At 37.6% G+C, this 24390-nt stretch overlaps 4 protein-coding genes across 5 annotated transcripts; 1 reads left to right on the top strand and 3 right to left on the bottom strand.

Annotated features, from left to right (window-relative positions):
* Window positions 1–80: 80 nt before the first annotated feature.
* On the bottom strand, window positions 81–5064 carry LOC130741172 (multiple C2 domain and transmembrane region protein 7-like). 2 transcript variants are annotated; one of them, XM_057593985.1, is made up of 3 exons: window positions 4832–5064; window positions 4253–4408; window positions 81–3410 (listed from the first exon to the last, which is right to left on the bottom strand). In XM_057593985.1, the coding sequence occupies exon 3, from the start codon at window positions 3336–3338 to the stop codon at window positions 330–332; it is 3009 nt and encodes a 1002-aa protein (XP_057449968.1). In that variant the 5' UTR covers window positions 3339–3410; window positions 4253–4408; window positions 4832–5064; the 3' UTR covers window positions 81–329. The 2 variants fall into 2 exon arrangements, with proteins under 2 accessions (XP_057449968.1, XP_057449969.1); XM_057593986.1 differs by lacking the exon at window positions 4832–5064 and having other exon boundaries at window positions 4253–4754.
* A 2884-nt stretch (window positions 5065–7948) lies between these two features.
* On the bottom strand, window positions 7949–12701 carry LOC130741171 (probable copper-transporting ATPase HMA5). Its single transcript, XM_057593984.1, has 6 exons — window positions 12310–12701; window positions 10137–11528; window positions 9445–9699; window positions 9237–9359; window positions 8683–9162; window positions 7949–8518 (listed from the first exon to the last, which is right to left on the bottom strand). The coding sequence occupies exons 1-6, from the start codon at window positions 12598–12600 to the stop codon at window positions 8102–8104; spliced, it is 2958 nt and encodes a 985-aa protein (XP_057449967.1). The 5' UTR covers window positions 12601–12701; the 3' UTR covers window positions 7949–8101.
* A 1980-nt stretch (window positions 12702–14681) lies between these two features.
* Window positions 14682–19276, bottom strand: LOC130741170 (probable copper-transporting ATPase HMA5). Its single transcript, XM_057593982.1, has 6 exons — window positions 18898–19276; window positions 17407–18813; window positions 16920–17174; window positions 16156–16278; window positions 15507–15983; window positions 14682–15410 (listed from the first exon to the last, which is right to left on the bottom strand). Exons 1-6 carry the CDS (start codon window positions 19183–19185, stop codon window positions 14967–14969), a joined length of 2994 nt encoding a protein of 997 aa, XP_057449965.1. The 5' UTR covers window positions 19186–19276; the 3' UTR covers window positions 14682–14966.
* A 2342-nt stretch (window positions 19277–21618) lies between these two features.
* On the top strand, window positions 21619–23429 carry LOC130741169 (uncharacterized). The gene is made up of 3 exons (XM_057593981.1): window positions 21619–21943; window positions 22876–22972; window positions 23061–23429. Exons 1-3 carry the CDS (start codon window positions 21764–21766, stop codon window positions 23315–23317), a joined length of 534 nt encoding a protein of 177 aa, XP_057449964.1. The 5' UTR covers window positions 21619–21763; the 3' UTR covers window positions 23318–23429.
* The last annotated feature ends 961 nt before the right edge of the window (window positions 23430–24390 follow it).

Raw genomic sequence — 24390 nt, 5'->3', positions numbered from 1 at the left:
TTAACTTGGCATAGTTTTATATAATCTATGATATGACCAAACATTAGAAATAAGAGGACTCTAGTATACAGATTTGCAGCTAAGTATAATCCCCATACAAATTAGAACTCCTCCCCCTACCCTGCTTGAGAATTTCTGGAAAGTTATACAAATGATAAAATACATAATAGAAACATCACTTAGATCATGTTTGAAAATTCTTCTGCAATTGATTCTAATGTCTAAATCAATCTAGAGATAGGCTTCTATGAGTAGTTTATTGATGCCAGAATTAATTCTTATGCAAGAGAAGCAGATCCAAACATGCTACTACATAAGAAGCAAGAATCCTATAACATGCTGTCAGTTCTTGCAGGCAGGCGACGGTAGAAGTTGATGGGTGCAGAAGGGAGCCGGTAGCGAAATCTTGGATGCCTCATGGCGTAGAACCCAGCTAAACCCGCCACTACTTGAAAAGGAGTAACATAAAGCACCAAAGCAGATAGGAGACAGAAGGTAATGAAGATAGCCGAAGCACGAGGGTCTCTCCAGCTCAACATTGCCTGAATCCTCTCCCCCTGACTTGCCAAATCCCCAACCACCGTTTGTATCCTCCCAGCTACGCTCCTCAACCGGTCATACCTCATTCTCACAAGGTCAGGGTTCCGGCTCGTCGGAAAAGTATCAAACTCCTCATCAAGCTCATCCGGGTGCACTGCTTCTGCCTGTGAGATTCTAGTGTTCATGTGAGGAGGGTATCTCGGCCGGTACCTGAAGTTCCACACACCAATCAAGAACAGGTAGAGAAAAAGTGTAGGAAGAATCAGTTCCGGGAAGCAAACTAGCATCAGGAACAGAAGATGAACAAGCACTGTGGTGACAGGATTTATCCACATGCAGATATCTCCCAACCACCTCATAACCGCAAACACACCAGAGAAAACTGTCATCAGCCTAAAGAAATTCGCCTTGCTCCGACGCATGCTCCAGAGGTGAGAGTCCACGTCAGACATGTACTCCACCACCTCCTTCCTAAGTGGCGGCTCTGCTCGGCCAAGCCTGGCCGCCACTATGTTGACCGCTTGGTGACGCAGCATGTCAAGCTGCGTCACTGAGAACGGTCTCACATAGTGCATTTTGGGAAGCAGTGGTCGTGAGTACTGGTAAAGCATGTTGGCAAATGAAGTGCATGAGAATCTTATTGCTAAGTGCAGTTCACCCATCTTCTTAACCCCGGTTGGATGAAGAACAAGTAGTGGATATGAGTGCGTGTAAATTCTACCTGTTTCAAGAGTTGAGATTCGTATTCTGACCTTCCCAATTTTCAAGTCTTTTGAAGTACCCTTTTCACTAATCTGGGAGTTGTCAAATACACCTATAGTGAGGACTGTGGATTGATCAAACACCTCCCAAGTGTATTGCTCATTGTATTTTGGATTCAAATTATCAACAATGGTCCTTGTTCTCACCCATTTGTGACCATATTTTGCTACACAGTAAGTGTCAGAAGTTCCTCTGCTATCCCTTGTTTTCATGGGGTGGAGTCCTATGGCATTCAGCACTCCAAGTTCTAAAACCCCGATTGGCGGCTTCCATAACTGTTTTGCTGTGGGGCGAAGATCGCTGCTGTAATGAGTAGACTCATCAAGAACATGATATCCTCCGTCTAGGCATAGCCGGAGCTGAATTCTGCTGGAGAATTTTTCTTTCTTCAACTGATCAACATCCACTGCAACTGGCTTTTCCAGGTTGAACCACCGCGAGTGAATGATTCTGTCATCAGCACGCCTCTCCACAGCGTTCAGTGGAATGATCACCCTCCCTGTGATCTCATCTTTTCCAGGACCAACCCGGTCTTCGACTGTAAGGACTAAATGATCATCAAAAGGTTCAGCAGCAACAAACAAAAGATCCTCATTCCACTGCGCGCTTAGAGTTCTGGCTGGAACTGTCTTTGTTTTCAGCACTTGGTTTCCTATCTGCACCTTCACATACACATCAGGGAAACGGTTTTTCTCTGTTGGAACCAGGTCCTGCGCCTCCACAACATTGACACGCACGTACCACAACCTTGGCGCGTGGTAGACCTTTGATCGGATCGCTGTGGAGGTAGCAGGGGAGCTGTCAACAGGTGTGGCTGCATCTGAATGCCAAGCATCAGAAAATGCCTCATCTGCTTGAGTTCCAAGCCACACAGCTAGCATCAGCTCACCTTTAACCTTCTCCCCCTTTTTATCAATGAGGCGGTACCACTCTGGCGCCAAAGGACTATCCGGTGGCACTCTCAGAGGAACCTCATTGATGTCAAACCTCACAATGCCTACAAAATCATCTTTGATGAGATCCTTGTCCTTGATCACAACTTCTAGTACAGATGCTTGCATCCGCTCTTTTGAAAATGCAAACACTTGATTCCACTCAGGATGCTGATTCTTATCAAAGTGTCTTGTGATACCTCTGTAGTTGCCTATTCTCACCTCAACAAATGGATCAAGACTCCCGGTAAGATCCATAGCAGGAAGCTCGCGAGCCTTAACAACCCTCACATACAGAAAATACATCCTTTCCACGAGATCATATGTGCTCGAAGTTTTGTCTTTATGAATAACTCGGCCCCCCACAACTCTTCCCCCTCCAAGAAACGGGCTTGTTTCTTTGAGTGCATAATCAACTGGCTGTGCTGAAGCAGCAGAGTGCATGCGTACTAGCTTCATAGGCTGTGGTTGATCAGATTTCATTTCATCAGCTTCATACTTTGTGACATAGTGAGTATCTGCAAAGGTAGGAGGGGGATGGTGTTGGTGTCGGTGTTCGTGTTGTTGATGGTTTGTGTTGGGGAGATGATTAAACGTGTGTCGTCTTGAGTCAGCTCTTTCATTAGATAAATTTGCTGGTGCATGAACATCTGCATTAGTTGAGCTGGGATTATCAGTAGGAGTTGGAATTGAGGATTTTATGGTTGGATTATCAGTGATGTAAACTTTAAGGCCAATCTCTCCTCTTACACGAGAGAAGATGCCGCGCTTTTCCAATGGAAAGTGCAGGACAACTGCATCAGAGTGAGGGACAAAGGATGTTCCTGTGAGGCTAACCTTGCCTAGAAATGAACTTGAGTTAGTTGCTCTGGAATGGCAGTGGACATAGGCCTCAAGAGTGAGGTAGTGAAGATTTGAAGGATCAGATATGTTGAAGTAGAAGCTCTCATTCCAAACAGGGTTAAGATCCCTTTCTTTGATGGTGGTACGGAACTTCTGGCCATCAAAGTAAAGTTCCACAAAGGCACTAGAAGAACCTTGTCCATCTTTAGGTAGTAGATTGTGAGCACTCACCACATCTACCCCTAACTTTAAGTTGATCATGATTAAATGTGGCTGTCAGGCTTCTGTTGCCAAAGAAGATTTTAGTGAGAAATGCAGGATAATTATAGATACCTGCAAAGAGAGGATTAAAAGTTATGAGAAACAGCTGAAATTTCTAATAATGAGACAAAACTGCTTATGTTAGTCACTGGACTATATGCATATTTTGTACTTATATACATCATAAAACATCAAAATATGTGCTAATCAGATTTAACCTCAGACTAATGAAACAAATTGACCAAATAAAGGAATTGTGCAGCTGCAAGTATATGTGTTAACAAAAAATTCTGTAGCATCTTCCATTAAAATTCATACAACTTCCGATTTCTACATTTGGACAATGAAATTTGATAAGAACACTGAGTAAAAGGAAATGATTTTTAGATTGTCCACCTAATATAGCTGGATATGTAACTGTTAACAAGTAGTCCTCAATGTCTAGACCATGCAAAAATCTGAAAACCTTTGAAACATATTCAAGGGACAAGCTGTTAGAGGGAATCCAATCAACCTACTAGCTCTTAATGCAGAAGATAGAGGCACTAACAAAAATTAGTGACAGGGTGTTAAACTGTTAATGTTCCTATTGATTCTATTTGCAATTCTGATTTTATCACTTCAAAAAAAATTATTTTAAGACAGATGCCTCAATCATATTGAAATATCTTCATCTAGTCCAACAGCAAACAAGAGTCCAGCTTAAGAAAAGGTAGCAAACACACATGAACAAGGTACAGACTACAGAACACACATTGGGGAACACACACACTGAATATTATGATGCATGATAGTGGTCACTATAGGCAGCAAGATCATGCAATAGCAAATGCTTCACAAAATAAAATCCAAAAATTATATTGCATGTGTCAAAAAATAAAAATAAAAACTCAGCAGCAAACATGAGTACTCACAGAAAGGAAGTTGCAGAACCAATACACTTGAACAAGATCACCTTCAATAGCTGAGTTGCAGGTTTAAGAAGATCTGTAATTTGGGGCGAATATTCATTCACCTCTTCATAAACTGGTGTCATGTGCAACAGTCCTCGTAGAAGTAGAAGTATTCATCTACACGCATTGAAAGAAATGAGCATGTGACAGTGAGATACTTTTTGAGCTCCAAGTTAGTGATCCATTAAATACGGCACACACACATGAGCTTTGTACAGCTGAATTTCACACACACATTAAAATATTGTGACTAATTAAACAAGATCACGCACGATAAGGGGAAATTGCTTTCTAGTGTTGCATTTGTTTAAAAGAAAGAAGAAGAAGACTACTTAGGAAACTTGCAGTTGCATGAAAAATTAAAAAATTGGAAAAGATGTTCAAAGGTCAAATCTCTATATTCTGAGTTCTAAAACTATATGAAGTTAGAAAACAGTGAAGCTGAAACATTCAAAAATAATTTAAAAGTGTGGCATTATTAATATCAGTGAATGAGTGCTACAAAAATGGTGCTGGTTCTAAAAGCACATAAGAGCTTACATATAACTCGCTATTGAAGAGGGTACGGAAGACCATGCTCAATTGCTCATGCTCAGAGTGGAAGAAGAAGACAAGTGGTGGAAGGAAGGAAGCATAGAAATAGAAATGCTTTGAGGGCCACAATGCCATTACTGACTGGTTTATATACAACAACTGAATGCATACAAGACAGACACTGTCTCCAATGCTCAGAGCAAAAGACAAAAAGCTCCCTGTGGTTCAGTCAGTTTCTCACTCGTCCTTTCCATTTAAATTCATCATACAATGTTAATGCTACCATGCTGAGGGAACTTGATTTGTTCTACGGTGAGTTTTTTACTCATTGTGATTTTCTATAGTGTATTCAATTAAATTTAATTTTTTTGAAAATATATAAATATTAATTTAGCATGAAACTATGAGTTGTAAAAGAAACATGTCATCATCCATCTTATCTCATCTAAAATCAACGGTTCTCTGATCGAGGAACAAGCTTAAGGCTCGGAGCTTCATCTAAGGTGCACGAGCATATCTTGACATGTTTGATAAATTGTGTTAGAAGATTCAACATTTTATCTCTCTTGTACCTCGTACTCATAATGATTTTCAACCTCAAACGCTCGGAATCTACAAAACCTAACCCGAAAAGGTGGGTTTGCATTGCACAAGGTACGTAAATTATCCACCATTCATTTCATGCTTCTCCTCATATGCTAACTTGCGTGTCTGAGTGTCATCATAAGTCCCTCCGACTAATGTGACTCAAATAGAGGAGCTCTCATCTAGCTCGGAGAATCACCCCTTACTATAGTACCATATCATTTCTCATTCACTCAACACTCTTCTGAGTGATTTTGCTAGGTTCAAGTGACAAGCTATCCATAATAATTTTATATTTTTCTCAATCAATGCTGAAACAATCCCAAAAAATTGAGCTAAGTTCATAACGAATTTAAGAAGTCATTGGTAAGTCCATCACGAAATGACTATGCTCTAGCCTTGGTATGGAGATAATGAATTGCGCCCTTTAGTAGCAGTATGGGGTTATTATCCTTTCAATTTGGGCATAGCATCATGGGTTGCATTGACTTTATAATGCCATATGCCTATAGTTATTTCAGCCTCGTATGGGCCTATTAATAAAATGGAATTGGAGGTTCTTTGAAACTTGTGTTTTCAAGATCTACATTATTATTTACTCAAAAATAAAATCTACATTATTATGGCCTTCTCTGCATTAGTTTTGTCATGGGTGTTCATTCTTAGAGTATAGTATGTGGCTTAATTCACACAACCATGTGAATACAATGGTTGTGAATTGTGATTAGTGAGAAGTCAGAAAATGAATGTGACTGGTACAAAGAATAAACCCTATCAAATGGGCTACGTATATTGATATATGTGTTTGTTTTTGTCCTGAATTCACAATTGGATTCTAAACATTTTGAAATAAAACAATTGAAACAAAGTGATTGTTTGGAAATAGATTAATTCTTTATGAAATGATCACCTTTTAAAAGTATTTCAAAATTTTAGGCTTAATTGCACTTTTCGTCCCTGATCTATATCATTTGTGCAATTTTGGTCCCATTTGTTTAAAAGGAGCAATTTTGGTACACTAAAGATTAATTTGTGGCAATTGAGTCCTTCCAGTCAATTCTTCATCAAATTACTAACGCTGTTAGCTGACCTGGACATATTAAGTGATGTGGAATTGCTATTTGCACCACAAAGGAAAAATTAAAAAAAAAACAAACTTTTCATCTATTTCATCGTCATCTTCATCAGCTAATCCCTACTCTCACCTGTTCCTCATGGTCATCTTCATCATTTCCATCCCCACCATCCCCATCATCTTACCACCACCACCATTCTCTTTGAAACCCCACTTCTTGTTCTTCTTCATAACCATTGGTTACTACCCATAAATCAACAAGCAAAACACATAAATAGAAAAACGAATCCCTCCCATTCCCTATCCATCAAAACCCAACCTGCATCATTAAACCCAGCTGCATCCATCAAAAATCACAGATCCAACACAGTCTGGGTTGATTAAACAAGAAAAACACCACTTCTAGAACACTAAAACTACAATTTTTTGATAGAAATCGAATGATAAAGATAACAATATGCCAATTTTTTGGATCGATTCATAAATGTAAAAGGCTTGTGTTTGAGGGTTTTGATAAGGGAGGAAGGCAGTAGAGGAAACCCAGTTGAGAAAGTAGATAAAAGAACCAAGCTTCAATCTTGATGAAGGTAGATCAAAGAACCAAACTTCAACCTTGAGAAAACCCAGTTGAAGGTGTCGCAGATAGTAGAAATCACGAATTCCAGCGGCGACGGAGATGGATTGTGGTGTTTGGGACGATTTGGGGTTTGGGGTTTCTGGAAAGAGTTGCAATTTTGGGTTTCTGGAAATATTATGGGTTTTGGAAATTTAAGGTTTCTATGTGGGTTGAAAGAAGAATAAGGTGAAGGTGGGAAGGAGGGATCGATGCTGATGAATGAAAATATGGATGGTTCTGATTCATCTCCTTCCATGGCAGATTTGGATGTTGGGTTGGTGGGGAAGTGTTTTCGGTGGGGTTGAAAAGGGAGTGATGAGTGGGAAGAAGAAGAAGAGAGTGTGGCGATGAGATGATTGAGTGGAGGTGGTGCGCTGGAGGAAGAAGAAGAAGAAGAAGAAGAAGAGAAGAAGGGGTGGTGGTGATGTCGAGAGATGAAGGAGGGTTGAAGAACTGCCGATTGTAATTTCCTTTTTTTTTTAATTTCCACCTTTCTTTCATAAAAAATATTCCACCTTTCTTTTAATTACGTGGAGGCTTATTTTGAATCCTAGTGGCAGTAGTGTCAGTGACACATCATTAATGAATGCCACATATGCCAATTTAGACGGAAAATTAACGGAAGGACCCAATTGTCACATCCTAATTTTTAGTGTACCAAAATTGCTCGTTTAAATAAAGGGGGCCAAAATTGCACAAGGGGTATAGATCAGGGACGAAAAGTGCAATTAAGCCAAAATTTTAATAAAAAAATATTTGATTGGTTTAAACCACACGTATTGTCGACCGAGACAATTTTATTCGAGCCAAATATCGAATATGATATTTATAGAAAGCAAAGTCCCCCTACTAAATAAGTGACTCACAATTAAATTTAGTCAAAGCTTCTTTAAGATTACATCAAAACTCTACAAATTTTTTACACATTAAGTACTAGTCTTACAGAAGAAAATCCTTGTTCCCAACAAACAAGACCAGAGTTATGATTAAAAAAGGTTGCTTATTCAATCTTTATACCATTTATCTCCAAGTTGTTTAGCTTGTTTGGTCTTTTATAAAACTTCAACAAGAGGGAGGAACATACAACACTGACAGAAGAAGCAGCCATTGCAACTCCAGCAATCCATGGGTGTAACCGAAATCTAATGAACGGGTAAAGGATTCCTGCGGCAATTGGGATAGCCAGCAGATTATAACCCATGGCCCAAATGTAGTTCAAACGGATACGAGAGAAAGTTTTCTTTGCCAGATCAATGGCAATTATTATATCCTCCAAGTTACTCCTCATTAGAACTATATCAGATGCCTCAATAGCTATGTCTGTGCCAGCACCAATTGCAATTCCAACATCAGCTGCCACCAGTGCTGGTGAGTCGTTGATTCCATCTCCCACCATTGCCACAGTGTAGCCAGAAGTCTGCATATCCATGAAGTTAAACATAAAAAGTTGATTAATTCAGGGTGACTGACACACACACAAGATGCCTTTGTGAATCTTATTCCATTTAATAAGTTATTAAGTACATGAATTTAATAATAAAAAGTTTTAAGCAATCATTGGGACCATGGTTTAGTATGTACCTGCAACTCTTTCACTTTAGTCGCTTTAGTCTGAGGTTGAGCCTCTGCAATGACAGTTTCAATACCAGCTTGTCTAGCAATGGAATTGGCAGTTCCCCAGTTATCACCTGTCACCATGATGCTCCTAATATTCATGGAGTTAAGGATAGAAACAACTTCTCTGGCATTTGGTTTCAGTGGGTCAGATACAGCCAAAACTCCAATGACATCTCCATCCAAGGATACTAAGATCCCAGTTTGAGCCAGGCTTTCAATTTTTTCTAGTTCTTCTTCAGCATCCACTAAAATGGCTATGTTATGGTCCAACATTAATTTTTTATTCCCAACCATTATTTCCTTGTTTCGAACAATGGCCTTCACTTCATGACCTGAAATAGAAACAAAGTCTCTTGCTTCTGGCCAGGGATGGTACTTTTCATCTTCTGTGATCTTCTTAGCATGCTCAACAATGGCCTTGCCTATTGGATGTTCACTGTTCACCTGATATACATAAACATTAGTCATTGATGTTATTTTAACATTCAAAGAGCTATGGTTAATAGAAGAAAGCTTGCCTCTGCTGCAGCAACAAGTTCATAGAAATCTTTAAGTGGCAAATTCTTGAAGAGTTTTGTAGTTACAACCACTGGTTTTCCAAGTGTGAGAGTTCCTGTCTTATCAAACACAATGCAATTCACCTACAAGATTGTTGATGTTAACTAGTGAACTTTCTATTGCTGATACTGAGAAGAAAAGAGAATACTGTCAATGACACTCACTGACCTTATGTGTACTCTCTAATGCTTGGCCTCCTTTGATCAACACACCTTGAGTTGCTCCAACTCCTGTACCAACCATGACAGCTGTAGGAGTAGCTAGGCCTAAAGCACAAGGGCAGGCTATGACCATGACTGAAATCCCAAACTCAAGTGCAAGCTCAAAGCTATTCATGGAGGATGGTATCCATGATTTTGGGTATCTATGTAACTTTCCAGCTAGAAACCAGGAAAACCATGTTGAAAGGGAAAGCACAATCACCTGTAGATAAAAGGCACTCATGAGGTGTTTGGATCAGTGTTGTCACAATTGATTTTGGATAAAGTTGATTTTGGAAAAATTGATTATAGTAAAGAGAGACTGAGAGAGTTGAACATGAAGTAATTTATGTTTGGGTACATACATTTATGAAAAAAGTGGTTTTTGCTAGGTAATGTTATGAAATTCAGTTGTAAAATCTAAGAATTGATTATGCTCAACACAAAAGCTACTCTCTCTACATTGTACCAGAATTGATTTTGGGGCTGAAATCAATTCTTCAAAATGTCTCTCAAACATCTACATTGTCATCCAACTCTATCAGGATTGATTCTTAAGTTCCCTGATGGTAATCAAACACAAACATAACTCCTCTTACTTAAATGGATAAGCATCTAGAGCAAAATCAGTAAAAATGAAGTAGTTAGTACTAGGCTTACCAAAGGAACAAAATATTTACAAATTCTGTCTGCAAGTTTCTGAACAGGAGCTTTCGCCATCTGGGCAGACTGGACAAGTCTAACAATCTGGGAGACGGCACTCTCTGACCCAACCCTTGTTACCTTAACATGCAAAACTCCATTCTCATTCAGAGTCCCTCCAATCACCATATCTCCTTCCCTCTTAGCCACAGGCCTTGCCTCTCCAGTTATCATGCTCTCATTTATGTGGCTCTTCCCCCAGATCACATAACCATCTGATGCTACTTTTGCACCAGGCACAATCTTAATCACATCATTATTCTGTATCAATCTGCTATCAATTTGTTGTTCACTAATCACAATTCCTCCACCATCTTCAATTAACAAGGTTGCTGTGTCAGGGGTCAAGTCCATGAGCTTTGCAATGGCTTGTGATGCCTTCCCTTTAGCCAACACTTCCAAATACTTCCCCAGTAAAATAAATGAAATAAGCATAGAACTTGTGTCAAAAAGATCATTCCCTTGGAAATGCCGAGAGAAAGAAGCTCTTATCACAACATAGAGTGAATAAAAGTAAGCTGCATTTGTTCCTAAGGCTATCAACACATCCATGGTTGATGAACCTCTGCGTAAAGCTTTATAAGATCCAATGTAGAATCTTCTGCCTATGATGAACTGCACCGGGGTAGAAAATTCCCACCTCAAAAGCAAACCAACATCCAGCATATTCACAACTTTGATATCCAAAATATTTCTAACTCCAGGAACACTCACAAGGACCATGCAATTCAAAAAAACAGGAATGCTGAAAGCCAAGCTCCATATCAATAACTTGAAGTATTGATCAATTTGCTCCTGTTTATGTGCTTCACTACTCCCATCATTTGGAAAAATCACAGCTGTAAAACATCCGGATCCTGTAGATTCTATGACTTGAATAAATGTTCTGGGCCCAATCATGTATGGTTTATAAGTTAAGGCAATTTTGTTAATGTTGGGATATGTGTCTATGGCTTCAACACCTGGAAGTACCAAGAGAGATTGTTCAATTGCACTCATGGATTCCTCATTTTTAATGCCATCGATTTTGAGTTCTATCTTGCTTATGTGTTCCCCTCTGCTTATTAGAACAGGTTTGAATCCAAGTTCTTGTATAGTTTCCATTAGTTGATTGTAGCTCACAATGTTGGGGTCATAATGAACTTCAGCTTCTTCAGTTGCCAAGGCCACTTGTGCTTTGTGCACGCCTTGAAGGATTTGAAGAGCTGATTCAATAGTGGAGGAGCAAGAAGTACATGTCATGCCACCTATGTGTATTCTACATATTTGTGAAGAGGTATCACTGGATTCTCCTTCTATGGGTTTGGCTTCAAAACCTGCATCTTCAATGGCCTCACATATTTTCTCTTCCTGCATGTAAAATACATGCTTTAATTAGTCAACAATTACACAAAGCAAAGCACCAACCAATCAAATATTATGTAGTGAATATTATTTTTACCCTCCAAATATGCAGGTAATTTTTTTTACTTGGTGAAAATGGAATGAGTGGCGTTTGTGAGGAAGTGGATCTTATTAATAACAAGTGTCATAGATAACCACAATCATTTCATTTAAACATTTACTTTTTTTTTATGTATATCGCTCTTCTCATTTCATTTAGAGATTAATTTCTATGCACCGACGGTGTAAAAAGTTTTACCCCATCATTCAATCACAACCTTCCATTTTCTATTTTAGATATTATTAAATTCAAAATTAATTGTGAGCTAACAAAATGGAGGAATGTGATTGAATTAAATTTTTTTATTATATCTCTCCTATCTTCACTTCTTTCTCACTTAAAAAAAAATGTTAATGGAGCTTTATTATATTTCTAGAGCCAAAAAGGAAAAAGGAAAAAATAAAAGAAAAAGTATATTCACCGCTACCTCAAGTGGAATACAATTATACAAAGCTGGGCAGCGTCAATTCATATAGTCGTTTTATTAATTAATTAACTCTTGAGGAAACAAAGCATCCATTAGTGCATTAACTTTAGGCCACCATTCATTATTTGCAAAAAGTAGCTTGTAAACAATCTTGAAAAGCCAAACAAGAAGCATGATCATCAAATCAAAGAACAATTAAATAGCAAGAAGAAATTAAATACTGAAATCATCAATTCAAATAATAAGTGTTGTATACTCACATTAACCATAGACGGGTAATAAAGAACCTGGGCTTTATAATTCAAGACATCAACAACTGCTTCTCGAATCCCTGGTAAGCGTTTGACAGCTTTCTCCACAGATCCAGCACAAGCAGAACATGTCATTCCCATAACGCACAAGACAAGTTTGGCTTCTGATCCTACCACTACCTTCTTGTTTGCTTCTTCCAGTGACGTCCATTTCGTCATGGATGGATAGTGTGCCTCAGGTGACAAGTTTCCACAACACTGTAACCACCCCCAACCCTCAAACTTTTTGCTAGTACCCATTTTGAACACTAACTAACAACTTTGCAAATTCTAATGATTCTTGTAGAATCGAATGAGAAAGGAAAAGGAAGGGGTGACGAGGAGATGAGGAATTGAGTAATGGAGTATTTAACAGTCATGTAATCATGATTCCTACATTATTCCTTATTTTATTATTGCTAATGGGCTTAAACTAATGCTATTATATATTCTTGATAAGGTTTTTTTATATGCAAATGTTAGATGTTAGTATACTAATCATTTTTATAGGGTTCAAACTTTGGACTATTCACTCTTCTAACCTCTTATATCTCCTAGCTCTTACTACTGGTGTTAACATTCAAAAACTATGTATTAAGCAAGTGAAAAGTTTTTACTGAAAAAGCGGCGATTAGTAATAACAAAATGGTTTTAGAGAAATGCCAAAACCTCCAAAGTGTATTCCCCGAATTTTCATGTTAAGTCCCTTTACTTCATACGTGGCCACTGTTGCATGCAATTAATGGTAATTTTTTTGTTTTTGTTTTTGTTTTTTTTTCTATTTTCCGAACTTATCCTTCTTTCAGCATACCAAAGGTTTAGTCAAGTTACTTTTAAGTTTTAATAATTGTTTTTCTCCTCAAATAGTTACTACCTTCGTTTTTGCTTTGCTCATTCGTGAAGATCAAACATTGAGTTTCCAATACAACTCACCAAGTATTCAATTTTTCTATTATTTTCTTTTTCTTTACTAATTGGTCAAGTTGGTAAACTAGTTACACTATATATTACTATATTAGTGTTCATAAAATTTAAATTTATCAAAATTTTATATTATTAAAAATATTAAATGATATTTTTTAAATCACCCAAAAATTACCTTCGATAAAATTGCTCTAGTTTAAGTAGTCCAATAATATTTTCATAAAGCTCTAGTAATGTCATGCGTATCCAATATTTACTTTGAGTAATAAGTTAACAAAAGGTTTCAAAAAAAAATAACAAAAAGTATTAAAATTATTTAATAAGTGTTAGTAAAATATTAATTAAATAAATTGTATTCATTTTTTTTGTGTGTTTTTACTGTTTGTTTTACAATAAATCGAAAATGAAATTTCCTCTCACAATTCTGACTGACATGTAGTAAATGTTAAAGTTCTTTTTAAATGAAAAAAAAAAACAAAATCCAACTAGGCTCATTAAAGGACGTGGCAGTGTCATATGGGCCTGTCAAAGCTTCGACATTGACCAAGGCGGCCAGAGGGATTAAAACCAAATATTAATGCCAAGGTTAGGGACCACTTTTCACACTTACGCCAACGAAGGACGAAAACCAAATATATGGTAAAGGTTAGGGACCCAAAACTTAATTAAACCTACTATATAAATAAAAATTTGATAGATTACGAAAATAACAAGCAACTATATGCAAAATTTTAGAGTTGTCAATACGGGCCAGCCCAGCCCATATGGGTCAGCCCGTATGGGTTGGGTTGAAAACGGATTGGATTGTGTCAACCGGGGTCTTAACGAGCCAAGAAAATATGAACCCAACCCGACTCGCTACGAGCTCGCGGGTTGGCGAGCTGGCTCGCTGGTCGAGTGAAATAAATATAAAAAATTGAGAAATTGGATTAGAAAATGTTTAAAATGTTATAAAAAAAATAATTTCAAAAAAATACTTATAGAAATTGGTATCAACTCATAAAAAAGAGGTTTATCAACGCAATCATTTTTATCTCACATTTGAAATATAGAAAAAGAATTTAGTTCACAGGATTTAAGAACACAACTGTCTCATTTAAAATGAGATAAATAATATAATAACAATAAATAAAATATAAAAATTGACTCAAATTAAAAGAAACGAAAATTTCCATTTTTCTACCAAAATTTAATCCATAAAACTAACATGGAATTAAATAAAAATAAAATAAAATTTTTAATAAAGAATAACTTTAACCCGATGGGTTGGCTCGCTTGACCCGCGGGTTGCTCGTCTAACCCGCGGGTTAAACGAGCCGGGTTGCACTAACCCAAGTTCTTTTCGAGCTGGAATTCAACGAACCCAACCCGGCTCATTTAGTCAACCCGTCGAGCTGGCCCGCGGGTTGGAACTCATATTGACAGCTCTACAAAATTTAATACATTCACACTTTTTTTAATTATCACAATAATACTTATTACAATATACAATTTAAAAAAAAAACTATATACAATTTAGATACATTCGTGATCACTTTATTTTTCTACTGCTTATCTAAAAAAACTTTATTTTTCTACAACCTAGTGCCTACACGCATAACATTTTTCTACTACCTACACGGCTACTCGCATAACATTAACTAAGAACAAAATGTACCAATCCCTGGACACCTAGCAGCATATTCACAGCTAAATGAAAACCCCTAATTGTCTTGTATCATACCACTGGATGACTCGATTCTTATGCCCCGTATATCAAGGTTTTCCAGCATCCTTGGTCTCTTGTAATATTTCAACAAAAGAGAACAGCAAACAACACTGACAGAAGAGGCAGCCATAGCAGCACCAGCAATCCAAGGTGGCAAACGGAACCCAGTAGAAGGGAAAAGAACTCCAGCAGCGATTGGGATGCCAAGCAAATTATAACCGAAAGCCCAAAAGTAATTCAGGTGTATACGTGAAAATGTTTTTCTTGAAAGATCAATGGCAGTTATCACATCCTCCAAGTTGCTCTTCATGAGGACAATATCAGCTGCCTCAATAGCAATGTCTGTGCCAGCACCTATTGCCATTCCCACATCCGCCGCCACAAGTGCCGGTGAATCGTTGATACCGTCCCCCACCATAGCAACCGTGTTCCCAGAAGCCTGAAAATGAAAAGAGGCATTCAATATGTTACAATACAATAAACAGCTAATATATTCCTCATTCAAAAGTTGAACAGCTAATACAATAAACAGTACCTGCAATTCTTTCACTTTCTCTGCTTTCTGCTCTGGTTTGGCCTCAGCAATAACACTTTCAATTCCAACTTCTCTCGCAATAGAATTAGCAGTTCCCCAGTTGTCCCCAGTCACCATGATGCTCTTAATATTCATGGACTTGAGAATAGAAATGACTTCTTGAGCACCTGGTTTCAGTGGATCAGATACTGCTAAAACCCCAGCAACTTCCCCATTTATAGATACTAAAATTCCCGTTTGAGCCATACTTTCTGCTTCAGCAAGCATATCTTCAGCAATACCAGGAATCTCAATATTGTTGTCAGCAAACAAGCTCTTGTTACCCACAATTATTTCCTTGTTCCGAACAGTTGCCTTTACTCCATGTCCAGTAACAGAAACAAAATGTTGTGCTTCCGGCCAAGAAGGGTTCTCTTCATCTCTGAATCTTTTGGCATACTCAACAATGGCCTTAGCCAGGGGATGCTCACTATTCACCTGAGGCAGCCGGTAACATTAATTGCAATTAGTTATGATTATAACATGCATATGCATCTATAGTCCAATAATTCTAAAATAGCTATGAAATTACTATATGCAAACAACTCCTATTTTCTAGAACTATTAGTGAGGCTTAAGCCTATTAGAAGGAGCTAAGAGAGATGCCTACCTCAGCTGCAGCCACAAGTTCATAGAATTCCCTGAGTACCAATTTTTTCAGCAGTTTTGTACTTACTATCACAGGTTTCCCAATAGTGAGAGTACCCGTCTTGTCAAAAACAATGCAGTTCACCTACAAGACAGTCATAAACAATTAAACATATTCAAGAGTCAATCCACATAAAACCAATAAAACATGGGGTTGTCTAACTATCGCGATAGGGTAATTAAACTCCATCTTTGATGGATCAGTTGTGTTTCAGATAAGTGTGTTAGGATTTAGGAATTTCACATGCTTTTATTTGAATTTTCATGAATAATTCTATTAGTACACCCAGGACGGGTTTATATCCCCATCAAGCATTCGTAGATAATTTGGAGATGCAGAAAAAATGTGGCCAATGACAAGATTCTTCATTATAACTAATAACTATCAGAAAAAATGTTTAAGATGAAAATGAACATATATTCGTATCCAACTATTTCCCTTCAGCCAGCACAAGTCAACAAACACCCCTACTTAAAGAACTAAGGAATCATACAAAAATGAATACGGTATAAACATGAGTACTCTTTTCCTAAACTGGAAACCATATTTGATGGGGGATTAGTTAGTATAAGTGACCTTGAAGCACCCCTTGATATCAATAGGTTTTCCTATGCTTATTTTTCTTCTCACCACTTCATTTTTGAATTACTGTTCAATTTTAAGCACACAAATATTGACAGAGCAAAACCAGGATTCAAGGGGCCAATCTAATGTCAAATTCTGACCTTATGTGCACTCTCTAATGCTTGCCCTCCTTTGATCAGTACACCCTGAGATGCACCAACTCCAGTGCCAACCATGACAGCAGTCGGTGTCGCTAAACCTAAAGCACAAGGGCAGGCTATGACCATGACAGAGATTCCAAACTGCAAAGCAAGCTCAAAGCTGTCCATGGAAGATGGTATCCAAGATTTGGGGTAAGCATGGAATCTTCCAGCCAAAAACCAGGCAAGCCAAGTTGTCAGTGAGATTAAGATAACCTGCAGAGAGACAGATCGATATTATCCCTTTAAATTGGTGCTTTATAAACAGAATGATCTTTTGTTTAAAACCACATGTATCCTCCGATGAGACAATTCTGTTCAAGTCGGGGTAGGACATATAATATAAACATAAGGATTTAGTAAAACATCAATTGCCCACATAAGAAAACCTCGAAAGAAATAAGAAACAGGTGAAAGAATTCATAACATGCAGTATATAATTACATACCAGAGGCACAAAGTATTTTGAAATGCGATCAGCAAACTTCTGCACAGGAGCCTTGGCCATTTGTGCCGACTCAACAAGCCGAACAATCTGTGAAAGAGCACTTTCCGATCCAACCCTTGTTGCCTTAATGTGCAACACTCCATTCTCATTCACAGTTCCTCCAATAACAGTGTCACCCTTCCTCTTTGCCACGGGACGCGCCTCTCCTGTTATCATACTCTCATTCACATGACTCTGCCCCCACATAACAAACCCATCTGAAGCTACCTTCGCACCAGGAACAACTCTAATCACATCATTCTTCTGAACCAACCTGCTATCAATTTCTTCCTCCCCAACAACATTCCCTTCACCATCCAGGGTCAGTAATACAGCGGTGTCCGGGGTCAAGTTCATGAGCTTGGCAATTGCATTTGATGTCTTCCCCTTGGCCAAAATCTCAAGATACTTCCCGAGAATAATGAACGAAATAAGCATCGCACTGGTCTCAAAGAAATCAGTACCCTCGAATTTTTTAGAGGTAGCAGCTCTCAGAACAGAGTAAACAGAGTAAAAGTAGGCTGCATTTGTTCCCAATGCAATCAAAACATCCATGTTGGCAGAGCCACGGCGCAACGCTTTGTAAGAACCGGAGTAAAATCTCCAGCCTAGAACAAACTGCACAGGTGTAGAAAGCACCCATCTCACAACCTCCCCCACAGTAAGCATATTCACAACCTTGGCATCCAAAACATGCTTAATTCCAGGGATATACATGAGCACCATGGAGGTTAGAAACACAGGAACAGTAAACACCAAACTCCACAAGAAAGATTTATAATACCGTTTAATCTCTTCCTTTCTATGAGCATCCCTTCTTCCTCCTTCTTCAGGGAAAATCCTGGCCTTCAAATTCCCGAAACCGGTTTCGTTAATCACATTGATGAAGTTCCTAGGTCCTGTCAGGTCTGATTTATACGAAACCGAGATTTTGCTCAATTCGAAATTGATGTCTACATCCAAAACCCCTGGGAGTGCTCTAAGAGAATCTTCAACGATTTTCATGGAATGTTGAGTGAGAGCTTCTTCACCTTCGATTAAGAGATCAATCTTGCTGAGATCTTCGCTCGAACTGATAAGCGCTGCTTCAAATCCAGTTTCTCCGACGGCTTCCAAGATCTGGTGGTAGCTGATGATGTTAGGGATGTAATGAACTTCAGCTTCTTCCGTCGCCAACGCAACTCGCGCCTTCACGACGCCGTTTACCGCTTCCAGAGCAGATTCAACGGTGGAGGAGCATGAAGTGCATGTCATTCCTTTGATCTGGATGCGGCAAACATGAACAGAATTCTTATCATTCATGGTGGAGTCCGTAAGCAGCATCGCTTCGAATCCAGCATCTTCAATTGCCTCACGAATCGCCTCTTCCTGCAAAAATTGAGAAAAAGTGAGAACAAACCCTAACAATTGCAGTTGATGAAAGAATTGAAGGAGTGTTTGTTTGGTGTTTACGTTGACGAAGGAGGGGTAGAAGAGGACACGTGCACGGTTGTTGAGGACGTCGACGACGGCTTCGAGGATTCCAGGGAGGCGTTTGATGGCTTTTTCGACGGATCCAGCGCAGGCGGAGCAGGTCATGCCGAGGACGGAGAAAAGGGCGGTGAGTTCAGAGCCCTCGACGGAGGAGGAGGCAGCGGCATCACCCTTGGGGTAGCGGGGCATGGAGGGGTAGTGAGGTTGCGGTGAGAGGTCATGCCATACCTTGTTTCGGATGCACGTTAAGGCAAGCAACTTCGCCATGGCGTTTTGCCGCCACCAACTGCGAGCGAGATTTTGAAATTCTGGTGGTGATGGTTTGTGTTTGAGTTTGAACTTTGAAGAGAAGGTAGAAAACGCTTTTAAAGAGGATTTAAATTTAAATGGGGATTTGTTTGTTTGTGGGATCTGGATTGTTCGATCTAACGGTGAGATATGGTTTTGACTTTAACAGATGTGAATGTGAACGTCAAGTGACAGTGGTTGTTTGGTGGGGCCTATACTTACTTGGGCTTAACGGAATACATGGTTTGCTTACACTCTAAATCAATTATTATTATTTTAAAACAAATGTATTCTAAATTTCTAATCCTATTTTTATTTTTATTTTGCTTTGGACCAAGGTCAAAGAATAATATGTACACAACCCTGCTTTGGCCAATGTTACGTAGAGAGGTTTTATATCACATGTCTTCCAGTCTTGGATATATGGTTTAATTTCTCAAATCACTTTTTTCATATCAATTTTTGTTTTAATGAAAATTAAGTTATCTTCACATCTTTTCACTCAATACTTTGAAAGAGATATATGAACATACAGAGATAAATAAGCAATATAATATGTATTTTTTGTGATAAAAATGATTAAGAGACATGGTGGAAATGAATGGTAGAGTGTGATTGTGAACATATTATAACTTTTTCAATAGCTTCTCTTGAAATTGTTTCTTCCTCTAATATGAAAATTTAATGAGTTTTCACTTTTCACATAGATACTCTATAGGATTTGCATTTCCAAATATTCACTTTTTGTTGGAGGTAACTGTAATTGTAAAAGAACTTATTTATGTCAAGTTTTATTATTTCACTATTAATCTAATTTTTATTTATTTCTTTAAACGCGTAAAAATCAATGCTGTTTTTTTATAAAGTGTTTATCTCCTTAAGACCTTTAAGCATGTGACTTTTTTGAATGTGACTTGATTGTGGGTGAGATACAGAATCCCAAGTAAAATTGTGTGGTGATTCATAAAAAGAAAAGAAAAATAGAATTGTGTGGTCGAACATCAATTAAAATTTTATATTGTCGGGGGACATGATAATTTGCTTTATTTTATTTGATGCTTTTAAGATTTCTTCCATCATGTTGACTAAACTTTTTTTTTATTTGCATTTTGAAATACTATATTACCTCACCTGACACATAGGATAGGACACGCCTCAGGTAATATGTTTGACATTTATAAAGTATAAGTCAGCACGACATGCACAGCACCTGAATACTACAATTGGATAATCCAAAAACACAATTTTCATATAAATTACTACATTATTAATAAAATAAGACGATTGCAAAGCTCGGGAAAAAGAGGGTAAATGTATGAAGACTTGTAAATGAACCTTCATACATTTCACAAGGTCTACGCAAGCAGAAATTTTGTTATGATGAAGTCATTATCTCTGACTGTCTTAGTGTTAATTTTGTTGTGTGAAAGGAAATTAGATTAAAGTCAAAAGTTGTCAATATCAGTGTTACAATCTGTTCGAACATATGATTGTTTTAGTAAAGAATACATGTGATATAAAACCAAAAAAACTGAAGTATATGGATTGGAAAGGGCGGCGAATCCTCCAATTTACTTGCGCTTTATGGAAGGTGTCGCGCGCACGAAGTGTTTGGTCAGTCAAGGTCTAAGATACGCTTTGTCTTCATGCTTCAGACTCTGCGTCTTGCGGGCATGTGGAACGGTCTCGTCCTAAGCTAGGCGACTCGACCTCCACAAGAAGGCACCAACATCCCAGGCGGGTCCACCTCTTAGGACTTAGACAGAATCCTAGCGAGTTGGACTAGTCTTGACTAAAGACTCATTAAACTGTTATAAGACTCATTTTGTAATAGAGTTAGGGTTAGGGTCATTGTCCCATTCATAATAAATTAGGTTCTCTCTTAAGTTTAACAATGACTGCACAAAACCCTAGATGTAGGATCTTCATGTTGATGCAAGAATAGTATCATTCTAAAACAACAATTTCATGCTCAATGTTAAAACATACAAAATTAGAACTAATAACTTGGTCTGTTGATCCAAAAACATAAAACCCCACATAACTTGAAAACACGGTACACATATGGCAGTTTGACGAGCAGAGGGGGAAATGCGGTCTGACCAAGATTTATAATACTATACACTGTCTCACTAGATCATTAGATTTGCCACCCCACTTACGGAAACTTAGTTTCCGAAATATTTCGGAAATAATGTTTCCGAAGCATTTTTCACTCAAAAGTGGGGTGTTACATGTATTTTGCACTACAAATCACGAATTAATTTCGGAATCTAAGATTCCGAAATAATTCGGAACTTGAAAATCTGAAAATAGGGGGTGTGAAATCTAATGGTTGGGGTGGCAAATTCAGCTCTCGTCTCACTAGTTTTCAAGGTTCACCAAACCATTATCAGGTAAACGACATTGGAACCAAAAGGGGGAAAACTTGGTCATTCCCAAATTTAATTTAGGGTTTTTCACTTTCATTCATAAATCAAAATATTACAGATCTGATCTGTTGCTGTACATCAACACTGTTCAGGTTCAAAACGAATTGAGTGGTTGTTGTGGCTGAATGGAGGATGGGGAAGGGGATCAAAAGACAAGGAGAGTGGTTTTCGTGACTGTAGGGACAACTTGTTTCGATGCTCTTGTGAGAGCAGTGGATTCTCATAATGTTAAACAAGACTTGTTTGCCAAAGGGTATACCCACCTTATCATCCAAATGGGTCGTGGATCCTATGTTCCTACCAAGGTATTTTCAAACCCTTCTCTTTTTACTTCTTTCTTTGTGAAATAGATTCTTACATTTGCAAATAAATTATGCATCTACTTTTCTCTTAGTATATATTCATAGATGTTGATAGAGAGAAATAGACACAGTTTCTAATGGGAGAGTATGATTTCATTCTTGTGCTGATATGGGATATGAAATTTTATGTGAAATTGTTACCTAAAAACATTTGCTAAATGACATTTCTGGACATAAATTGAGCCAAGTCTACCCAATTCTGCCCGAGTTAATGAAAAAACGATCCTGCATCCGAGTTAACTTGCTTTCGCTAAGAAGGAACATTTACTCGTCCAAGTCTAAGAGTTCACTCGCGAGTTTGACAACCATTCTCAGAAGAAGTGACAACTGTGGAAGCTTTCTTGAAGAAAGTTGACAGATAACAACAGAGCTTGTACCGTGTTGGTTTCTGAAAAAAGTTTAGTTGTGGTCATTGCGTTGATGATTGGATATTCGATACACATGAACACATCTATGTAGTAGCACGAGCTTATGCCTGATTAAAGCCAAATTGATGTTACTGTGCATCAAACTCGCCAACAACTTAACTATTAGATAAAGAAAGATTAATATTCGTGCAACTGAGTTCAGAAAAAGAGGAAGATATTAGCATCCAATGACCAATTGCAATGTATGGGATTCTAATATGGGGTTTATAAGGTGTTGGGCTCTCTAACTACAACAGCTAGCTTTGTGGTAGGCTTCTACCAAGGTTCTTCACAGAAGATAACTCAATAAGGAGAAATTTTAAATACACTTGGTTTGTTTGAATTTAAGAACATGATTAATTGCCATGATTTTATTCTATTTGTTGACAAATTATTGAGAAGTATCATTATCTATAGCAGATACTTTCTTTTTACTGAGTTTATTGTTATTGCATAATTTTAATGCAGTCTGAAGGAGATGGTTCATTGGCTGTAGACTACTTCACTTTTTCATCCAGTATTGCTGACCATCTCAGATCTGCTTCTCTTGTCATTAGCCACGCAGGTAGGAAAATTCAAGTGACTTTTGCTTTTGCTGTTTTTGTTACTAGGGGATTTCGGTATCGAACTCTAGCTATTCTGATTTTATGCAGGGTCAGGTAGCATATTTGAGACATTGCGGCTCGGCAAACCTTTACTTGTAGTTGTAAATGAAGATTTGATGGATAACCATCAAAGTGAGCTTGCAGAAGAACTTGCCAACAGAAAACATTTGTATTGTGCTAGTCCTCAAACAATTCTTCAAACTATTGCAGATATGGATTTAAATTCACTCCTCCCTTACTCTCCAGGTGATGCTACACCAGTGGCCAAGCATATAAACAGATTCCTGGGATTTCCTGATGATTGATTCATAAAGGTTTTTTTTTGTCAAATGTAGAGGGATGATAAGATTTTTTTTGGGTTTATGCTGTATTGGGATTATCTATAAGCAAATATATGATATAATAGTTTTGTTAGTATTTACCTCTTTGTAGTGGTTTTGCTGCATATTTGATTTTGATTTAGGAGCAATTTTTTTTTATAGAAAATTGCTATAAGAAATGTCAGGGATTACATTTAGATTGGTCTTTTTGTTGGGCTTTGCGGTAGTGTGATTTAGCCTTTTTGAGCTTTTAATTTGAATCATCCAACCACAAAAATAAGAGGAAGCATTTTTTGTTAGCCTATTCTTTGTGGACCAGAAACAAGAAAGCATTTTCTGTGAAATTGATACTTGATGAAAACATTCAACACTGGCAATTTTATTATGACATAGTACACCTATAACTTATTAAACACAATTGATTGTTCTAAAAGATAATCATTTATACATTAGAATTGAATTAATATACACTGTTAGTATATACACACATCTAATCTTCATTTTGATGTGAAAAGGTAATGAAATCTGTAATATCATTTTATTACGTGAAATAAAAGTAATAAGGATTTAATGTGTATGCATTGTCGGTGAGAAATTTCTATACACATACATCAATAATTGGTCAGCATGTCAGAAAATAAGCTTGTAATTTAGTTAAAATATAAAAAGAATGTAATAAATAAGCTTGTAATTTAATTAAAATAAAAAAGAATGTAACGTAGTTTGAATGTGACATTGAATAATTGGATGTCAGTGTATGTTCGTGTACATGTATAGACCCACCGAACACAATTTTTCACAATGAGATGATTCTCATAAAACACTCGTATTATGGTTCCGAACGCTACCGCAAACATAAGTATTGAAATAATATAATTTAATCCACATTGCATCAAAGTTAAACTTTAATAATATAATTTTAAATAGGTAAATATGTGCATCAAATTGGAGGCTTGCTGGTCTGATAGGATTAGTGGTATAATATCTCTAATTAAAGCTTCTCCTAATTTGAGGTGTCAATTGAAATTAACCTGGAAGCATAAAATAGATTTGTGGAC

The sequence above is a fragment of the Lotus japonicus genome, chromosome 2 (genome assembly GCF_012489685.1).
Source record: "Lotus japonicus ecotype B-129 chromosome 2, LjGifu_v1.2".
NCBI lineage: Eukaryota > Viridiplantae > Streptophyta > Magnoliopsida > Fabales > Fabaceae > Lotus > Lotus japonicus.
Note: the sequence above shows the minus strand (reverse complement) of the source record. Positions and strands in the feature narration are given on the sequence as shown.